The 10396-nt window shown below is 44.2% G+C and overlaps 1 protein-coding gene across 3 annotated transcripts in view; it reads left to right on the top strand.

Annotated features, from left to right (window-relative positions):
- Positions 1–458: 458 nt before the first annotated feature.
- Positions 459–10396, top strand: part of grin1b (glutamate receptor, ionotropic, N-methyl D-aspartate 1b) — an 81948-nt gene continuing 72010 nt past the window's right edge. For all 3 annotated transcript variants that reach the window (XM_034133747.1, XM_034133746.1, XM_034133748.1), the window contains exons 1-2: positions 459–898; positions 3780–4033. In XM_034133747.1, the coding sequence (XP_033989638.1) occupies position 898; positions 3780–4033 (255 nt within the window). In that variant the 5' untranslated portion in view covers positions 459–897. The remainder of the gene's footprint in view (positions 899–3779; positions 4034–10396) is intronic.

Below are 10396 nucleotides of genomic sequence, written 5' to 3'. Positions count from 1 at the left end.
TGTCACAGTCACAGCTTGAGATGTGGATGTTTTCCAGTCCATCATCTAACGGGCTGATTAGAAACAGCCCACAAGGGGTCATTATTTCTGTCATGTTTCCTGACAGAGAAATCACTAAATGTCATTTTAAAAGACAGTATTTCTTTAATAGGTCATATTTTCCACCAAAAATAGGATGAAAATAACTGCATGAAAACATAAAACAGGATTTATACAAAATAACTTTAATATTTAATTATATTATTCCAATATAAAGGGATTTAAATGTTTAAATGAAGTCTAAATGCTCTCAGTGTTGAGGTGTGCATGTGAGCGCGGGGACGAGCACGTGTCGCTTCATTAATTCACCAAAACACCAGAGAGACGCTCGTGCACGCGATCCAGCGGCGCGGCACCTCCTCTCCTGTCTGCGTGCACGCGCGGGGCAAGAGCGCGCGTCAGGAGGATCCAAGGACGAGCTTCAGGTCATCCGAAAGTCCGCGAGCATCCTCCGACAGACAGACACCGAGCACCGGAGAGACAGACCGGGACCCGCGAGACCACCGGGACTCAGAGACTCAGAGACTCAAGAGACACCGAGCGGCGCGTGAGGGTCGGTGAGCGCGTGCAGAGGCGGTGAATCAACAGGACGAGATCAACAATGTCACCGGGGATTAATGCCGTTAACATGTGAGAGAAAAACAGCATCCCCCCCCTCAGAATCCGGTGAGGGAACTCAACATCGTGACCGGAGATTTCCCCGCAGTTTAACATCTGATTCATTCGTTCATTCATTACTAAAAAGCACCCTGAGAGCCGCGGGCTGAACCGGGAGGATGACCGGGATCTGAAGCTCAGAGGAGGATCAACAGGAGACTGAACACCGGGATCTGATCCGGTACCGGACCCAGAGAGGACAGTAAGTCACTTCATCACCTGACGACCACACACATTTTAACATTTATAATCAGTATAAAAACAGTTTGTTTGTTTTAAAGTGACATGTGACATTATTACATCTCACTGAAATAAACTCAAACCTCTTCTCTGCAGCTCTCTCAGACATGTCACCATCATATTCATTTATTTGGGAGGAAAGGCTCAACATGTCTGATTCACATAATTGATTAATTGATTCCTATAATCATCACCTGACCCCCCCCCCCCCCCCTTAGAGAGAGCAGCATGGTCACGTGTTTGTGTTTAAAGTATGCAGAACATCCATGAACCCGTTTTGAATGTAACCTTCTGCTGCCCTTTATGTGAAACACAAGATAACACATTCTGTTCGTCATCACAAGAAGATCAGAGACGTGAAAACAAACAACTCAACAAAGATTTAAGTGTGAAGCAGCCAATCAAAAACACTTCAAACGAACATTCCGAAGCACGTGATTGGTCCGCAGAAAACGTGGGAGTGTCTTAAAGAAACCACGAGTTCCATTAGGTCGGCCGACATCGAGCTGCTGTTCATATTTAAAGATATTCAGGATAATATGAGGTTTTGGAGCAGATCGTAATCACGGGGCGAACAACCGATCATTCCGACGTACGTGATTGGTCCACAGACACCTTGGGGCGTGGCCATTAGTTCTGCCGACTTCCAACTGTTGTAAATATGTAATGAGCAGGTTGTAACCCCGGGGCGATGCACATTTCATTTGACTTTCAATAGAACTGTGGAAACGGTATTTCTGCTGCGTTCAGGCGTTGTCGGAAAAATCATAAATCTTATTTTCTCACACGGAGAATTCACCTGAACGCCCTCATGCTCTGAGAGAACAACATGTTGCTCAGAAACACCTCAGAGGAAGAGAAACGATGCCCACCATCAGAAGAGCTCCTGAATGCACTTTCTAGTTGTGAGATTAGCTCGTATGAATATATACTTTAAATCCCATCATATCTAATGTTTTGATACTGACTGCTCATGAAAGTGAGACGCTTAAACCTTCAGGGTGTTTCAGTGTAACAGAGTGATGTCATCATCCCGAATAAAGGGAGTTATTCAATGTGATAAATCAACTTTAATACGTAACGGACAGATTATACAACCTGGAGCTCTGTGGATTTCTCAAGGAGAGACAAATGGTGTGTGCTGGAATATTTAACACAACATGGTTTAATAACGCTGCCATATTTCTGATCACGTACCTCGAGATGGCGCTGATATATTATAGGGTTACTAATTGGTGCTTTCCCAGAATCTTTAATATATAAATAATCATTAGTAGAGTGAATTTAATGACTTGAAGACTACACACACACACACACACACACACACACACACACACCACACACACACACACACACACACACACACACACACACACACACACACACACACACACACACAGAGTCGTGACAGACGGTCATCACGGGGGCTTCTCCTTTATTAGATATTGTGAAAAAAACAACACGTGTCACATTTATTAGATTAGATTAACGTCCCCACGGGGAGATTCATTTTCACAGCACTGTACATGGACACAGCATGCATACCATATATATAAACAACAACAACAACAGATAGCGACACATGGCAGAACACTCAGAGAAGCCTGTTGTTAATGTCTGCAGGAACCAAGCTGTTCCCAAAGAGAGCCGTGTGTGTGTGTGTGTGTGTGTGTGTGTGTGTGTGTGTGTGTGTGTGTGTGTGTGTGTGTGTGTGTGTGTGTGTGTGTGTGTGTGTGTGTGTGTGTGTGTGTGTGTGTGTGTGTGTGTGTGTGTGTGTGTGTGTGTGTGTGTGTGTGTGTGTGTGTGTGTGTGTGTGTGTGTGTGTGTGTGTGTGTGTGTGTGTGTGTGTGTGTGTGTGTGTGTGTGTGTGTGTGTGTGTGTGTGTGTGTGTGTGTGTGTGTGTGTGTGTGTGTGTGTGTGTGTGTGTGTGTGTGTGTGTGTGTGTGTGTGTGTGCAGCAGTGCATCATGAATATATATATAGGACATAGAATGTTTTGAGATGTGAAAGTAAATACATATAAAATAGAAATAGTGCACGGAGAGTCTATAGATGAATACCAGATGGATGTTCTCCACAGAGTTCAGGGGGTTAACAGTCTGATGGCCTGAGGGAGGAAACTGTCTCTGAGTCTGGGGGTTTCAGACCTGATGAGTTCACCAGAGTCCCGTTAGCTCAGCTGGTCATGTGACCTCAGCTGGTCATGTGACCTCAGCTGGTCATGTGACCTCAGCTGGTCATGACCTCTGTTCTGGAGCCAGGACGGTGTCGCTGAGCAAAGAGACCAGCGTCTGTGTGACCGTTATGATGCACCCTCCGGTACTCAGAGCGCAGTAACACACCCTGCCTCAGGACGCACTCGACACAGCAAGGAGTACGCGGACTGAGACGGTTCATTTAATGAACAACTCCTTGAGAAATACAAATGACCAGAATATTGATTTTCAAATGATTGTATTGATAGACATCCCTCTGATGCTAGTCATGTCTCCATTACCTCTTAACCTCTTCCCTTTTTGTATTTTCTTGTCCTGTTCTTCATCAATCCAGTCAAGCTTCCTGTTTTCCAAAGAAAAACTTTCCATGTTGTGTTTTGACTCCAATCCGCTGTACTCTGAGGTTACTGACAATCAGCTAATGTTAGCATGCTAAGATTCTAAAGTCGAGCATGATGTTAGACACCTGACCGTCACCTGACCGTCACCTGACCGTCACCTGACCGTCACCTGACCGTCACCTGACTCACTCTGGCAGCAGACATCGTTTTAATCCTTATTTTTCATTGATATTTTGCGATTCATTTCAGATTGTAATCCTTGTTGTTCCTTCTCCTCTTCCTTCCAGTGGAGCTGCACGGCCTCCTGCTGGCGCTGCTGCAGCTGCTCTCGGTGGCCAGGGGGGGCTGCGAGCCTCGACAGGTGAACCTGGGAGCCGTTCTGAGTCAGAAGAGATACGAGCAGGTGTTCAAAGAGGCTGTGAGCGCCGCCAACCTGCTGTACGGGAAGGACAAGTTCAGGATGAACGCCATCTCCGTCACTCACAAGCCCAACGCCATCCAGATGGCCCTGTCCGTGTGCGAAGACCTCATCTCCAACCAGGTGAGACTCACTCTGTCACATGACCTCATCTCCAACCAGGTGAGACTCACTCTGTCACATGACCTCATCTCCAACCAGGTGAGACTCAGACTGTCACATGACTGTCACATGACCTCATCTCCAACGCTGTCACCGAACGAAAGTCGTAACAGGAATACAATTTGTAATTTTCCAGGTGTACACATGGGCGTCGCAGCCATTATATGAGGGTGGGACAAATCCCCCCCACCTTTTCAAATGATTAGTTTAGACCCCCCACTTTTACCATGCACAAAGTCCGTGCATCGGTCTACCTGCTCGCCTCTCTCTGTAGAGCGCTGTGTCAGCGCTTCATTATCAAATCCATTCCACCTGCTGATTGAGAGAACGCCCAAATCAATGAAACTCCGTCCCATGTTTTCACTGCTACTTTGTACCAAGGCAGATTCTCAGAGCCGTGCACATGGGCCGTGCACATGAGCCGTGCACATGAGCCGTGCACATGAGCCGTGCACATGAGCCTGCGCCTGCGCCATGTGACTTCACCTGCACCATGTGACCTCACCTGCGCCATGTGACCTCACCTGCGCCATGTGACCTCACCTGCACCATGTGACTTCACCTGCACCATGTGACCTCACCTGCACCATGTGACCTCACCTGCACCATGTGACCTCACCTGCACAATGTGACCTCACCTTTACCATGTGACCTCACCTGCACCATGTGACCTCACCTTTACCATGTGACCTCACCTGCATCATGTGATCTCACCTGCACCATGTGACCTCACCTGCACCATGTGACCTCACCTGCACCATGTGACCTCACCTGCACCATGTGACCTCACCTGCACAATGTGACCTCACCTTTACCATGTGACCTCACCTGCACCATGTGACCTCACCTTTACCATGTGACCTCACCTGCATCATGTGATCTCACCTGCACCATGTGACCTCACCTGCACCATGTGACCTCACCTTTACCATGTGACCTCACCTTTACCATGTGACCTCACCTGCATCATGTGACCTCACCTGCACCATGTGACCTCACCTTTACCATGTGACCTCACCTGCACCATGTGACCTCACCTGCATCATGTGACCTCACCTGCACCATGTGACCTCACCTGCATCATGTGACCTCACCTGCATCATGTGACCTCACCTGCACCATGTGACCTCACCTGCACCATGTGACCTCACCTGCATCATGTGACCTCACCTTTACCATGTGACCTCACCTGCACCATGTGACCTCACCTGCACCATGTGACCTCACCTGCACCATGTGACCTCACCTGCATCATGTGACCTCACCTGCATCATGTGACCTCACCTGCACCATGTGACCTCACCTGCACCATGTGACCTCACCTGCACCATGTGACCTCACCTTTACCATGTGACCTCACCTGCACCATGTGACCTCACCTGCATCATGTGACCTCACCTGCACCATGTGACCTCACCTGCATCATGTGACCTCACCTGCATCATGTGACCTCACCTGCACCATGTGACCTCACCTGCACCATGTGTTGCCTTTATATCACATAAAAACACAGCAAATCAATGATAATTAGATATAAATAATTGATAATACATAACAATAATGACTATAATGTTTTTACATTGTTATTCCCAATGAATAAAAAACACACCAAGTTTTCTGGTTTAAATAATTGAACAATAAACTGAAGTGGGAACATTAAAGCGTGAATCTTTATTTAATTAAAGCAGAAACAGAGAAATGAGGTCAACATGGCGTCCATTCAGATTACAATCCTCTCAGAGACAGAGATGTAATCCGTCCGTCCCTGAAGAGAGATGGATGGAACACACACACACACACGCACACACACACGCACACACGCACACACGCACACACGCACACACGCACACACACACACACGCACACACGCACACACGCACACACACACACACGCACACACGCACACACACACAGCTGCTTCTCCTTATGTGTGTTGTGTATAAATCATTTCTCTGACTCTCTCTCTGAAACGTTGGTGTTATAAATGTTTAATTTCTCGGTCAGGTTCCCCAGATGGAAAACAATACGAGTTCAAGCGCTCTTGATACTCTCTATACCACGATGACAACAAACCCAATAAATAACATCCTCTCATATTTGGTCTTTAAATATGGATATACCAGGTTGTCAGGACACTAGAGATGCAGTATTTGATACTACTGAATACTATTTACATTTCTGGATTCTTGAAACCAATTTTATAAAACTCAAAACAATAAACAGGAGAGGACTCTTTAAAGTAGAGACACTACATACTGATATACACCTGAACATCAGCAGGAGAGGACTCTTTAAAGTAGAGACACTACATACTGATATACACCTGAACATCAGCAGGAGAGGACTCTTTAAAGTAGAGACACTACATACTGATATACACCTGAACATCAGCAGGAGAGGACTCTTTAAAGTAGAGACACTACATACTGATATACACCTGAACATCAGCAGGAGAGGACTCTTTAAAGTAGAGACACTACATACTGATATACACCTGAACATCAGCAGGAGAGGACTCTTTAAAGTAGAGACCCTACATACTGATATACACCTGAACATCAGCAGGAGAGGACTCTTTAAAGTAGAGACACTACATACTGATATACACCTGAACATCAGCAGGAGAGGACTCTTTAAAGTAGAGACACTACATACTGATATACACCTGAACATCAGCAGGAGAGGACTCTTTAAAGTAGAGACACTACATACTGATATACACCTGAACATCAGCAGGAGAGGACTCTTTAAAGTAGAGACACTACATACTGATATACAACTGAACATCAGCAGGAGAGGACTCTTTAAAGTAGAGACACTACATACTGATATACACCTGAACATCAGCAGGAGAGGACTCTTTAAAGTAGACACACTACATACTGATATACACCTGAACATCAGCAGGAGAGGACTCTTTAAAGTAGAGACACTACATACTGATATACACCTGAACATAAGCAGGAGAGGACTCTTTAAAGTAGAGACACTACATACTGATATACACCTGAACATCAGCAGGAGAGGACTCTTTAAAGTAGAGACACTACATACTGATATACACCTGAACATCAGCAGGAGAGGACTCTTTAAAGTAGAGACACTACATACTGATATACACCTGAACATCAGCAGGAGAGGACTCTTTAAAGTAGAGACACTACATACTGATATACACCTGAACATCAGCAGGAGAGGACTCTTTAAAGTAGAGACACTACATACTGATATACACCTGAACATCAGCAGGAGAGGACTCTTTAAAGTAGAGACACTACATACTGATATACACCTGAACATCAGCAGGAGAGGACTCTTTAAAGTAGAGACACTACATACTGATATACAACTGAACATCAGCAGGAGAGGACTCTTTAAAGTAGAGACACTACATACTGATATACACCTGAACATCAGCAGGAGAGGACTCTTTAAAGTAGACACACTACATACTGATATACACCTGAACATCAGCAGGAGAGGACTCTTTAAAGTAGAGACACTACATACTGATATACACCTGAACATCAGCAGGAGAGGACTCTTTAAAGTAGAGACACTACATACTGATATACACCTGAACATCAGCAGGAGAGGACTCTTTAAAGTAGAGACACTACATACTGATATACACCTGAACATCAGCAGGAGAGGACTCTTTAAAGTAGAGACACTACATACTGATATACACCTGAACATCAGCAGGAGAGGACTCTTTAAAGTAGAGACACTACATACTGATATACACCTGAACATCAGCAGGAGAGGACTCTTTAAAGTAGAGACACTACATACTGATATACACCTGAACATCAGCAGGAGAGGACTCTTTAAAGTAGAGACACTACATACTGATATACACCTGAACATCAGCAGGAGAGGACTCTTTAAAGTAGAGACACTACATACTGATATACACCTGAACATCAGCAGGAGAGGACTCTTTAAAGTAGAGACACTACATACTGATATACACCTGAACATCAACAGGAGAGGACTCTTTAAAGTAGAGACACTACATACTGATATACACCTGAACATCAGCAGGAGAGGACTCTTTAAAGTAGAGACACTACATACTGATATACACCTGAACATCAGCAGGAGAGGACTCTTTAAAGTAGAGACACTACATACTGATATACACCTGAACATCAGCAGGAGAGGACTCTTTAAAGTAGAGACACTACATACTGATATACACCTGAACATCAGCAGGAGAGGACTCTTTAAAGTAGAGACACTACATACTGATATACACCTGAACATCAGCAGGAGAGGACTCTTTAAAGTAGAGACACTACATACTGATATACACCTGAACATCAGCAGGAGAGGACTCTTTAAAGTAGAGACACTACATACTGATATACACCTGAACATCAGCAGGAGAGGACTCTTTAAAGTAGAGACCCTACATACTGATATACACCTGAACATCAGCAGGAGAGGACTCTTTAAAGTAGAGACACTACATACTGATATACACCTGAACATCAGCAGGAGAGGACTCTTTAAAGTAGAGACACTACATACTGATATACACCTGAACATCAGCAGGAGAGGACTCTTTAAAGTAGAGACACTACATACTGATATACACCTGAACATCAGCAGGAGAGGACTCTTTAAAGTAGAGACACTACATACTGATATACAACTGAACATCAGCAGGAGAGGACTCTTTAAAGTAGAGACACTACATACTGATATACACCTGAACATCAGCAGGAGAGGACTCTTTAAAGTAGACACACTACATACTGATATACACCTGAACATCAGCAGGAGAGGACTCTTTAAAGTAGAGACACTACATACTGATATACACCTGAACATAAGCAGGAGAGGACTCTTTAAAGTAGAGACACTACATACTGATATACACCTGAACATCAGCAGGAGAGGACTCTTTAAAGTAGAGACACTACATACTGATATACACCTGAACATCAGCAGGAGAGGACTCTTTAAAGTAGAGACACTACATACTGATATACACCTGAACATCAGCAGGAGAGGACTCTTTAAAGTAGAGACACTACATACTGATATACACCTGAACATCAGCAGGAGAGGACTCTTTAAAGTAGAGACACTACATACTGATATACACCTGAACATCAGCAGGAGAGGACTCTTTAAAGTAGAGACACTACATACTGATATACACCTGAACATCAGCAGGAGAGGACTCTTTAAAGTAGAGACACTACATACTGATATACACCTGAACATCAGCAGGAGAGGACTCTTTAAAGTAGAGACACTACATACTGATATACACCTGAACATCAGCAGGAGAGGACTCTTTAAAGTAGAGACACTACATACTGATATACACCTGAACATCAGCAGGAGAGGACTCTTTAAAGTAGAGACACTACATACTGATATACACCTGAACATCAACAGGAGAGGACTCTTTAAAGTAGAGACACTACATACTGATATACACCTGAACATCAGCAGGAGAGGACTCTTTAAAGTAGAGACACTACATACTGATATACACCTGAACATCAGCAGGAGAGGACTCTTTAAAGTAGAGACACTACATACTGATATACACCTGAACATCAGCAGGAGAGGACTCTTTAAAGTAGAGACACTACATACTGATATACACCTGAACATCAGCAGGAGAGGACTCTTTAAAGTAGAGACACTACATACTGATATACACCTGAACATCAGCAGGAGAGGACTCTTTAAAGTAGAGACACTACATACTGATATACACCTGAACATCAGCAGGAGAGGACTCTTTAAAGTAGAGACACTACATACTGATATACACCTGAACATCAACAGGAGAGGACTCTTTAAAGTAGAGACACTACATACTGATATACACCTGAACATCAGCAGGAGAGGACTCTTTAAAGTAGAGACACTACATACTGATATACACCTGAACATCAGCAGGAGAGGACTCTTTAAAGTAGAGACACTACATACTGATATACACCTGAACATCAGCAGGAGAGGACTCTTTAAAGTAGAGACACTACATACTGATATACACCTGAACATCAGCAGGAGAGGACTCTTTAAAGTAGAGACACTACATACTGATATACACCTGAACATCAGCAGGAGAGGACTCTTTAAAGTAGAGACACTACATACTGATATACAACTGAACATCAGCAGGAGAGGACTCTTTAAAGTAGAGACACTACATACTGATATACACCTGAACATCAGCAGGAGAGGACTCTTTAAAGTAGACACACTACATACTGATATACACCTGAACATCAGCAGGAGAGGACTCTTTAAAGTAGAGACACTACATACTGATATACACCTGAACATAAG

The sequence above is a fragment of the Trematomus bernacchii genome, unplaced genomic scaffold, assembly GCF_902827165.1.
Source record: "Trematomus bernacchii unplaced genomic scaffold, fTreBer1.1, whole genome shotgun sequence".
NCBI classification, from domain to species: domain Eukaryota; kingdom Metazoa; phylum Chordata; class Actinopteri; order Perciformes; family Nototheniidae; genus Trematomus; species Trematomus bernacchii.
This window is presented reverse-complemented; position numbering and strand designations above follow the sequence as displayed.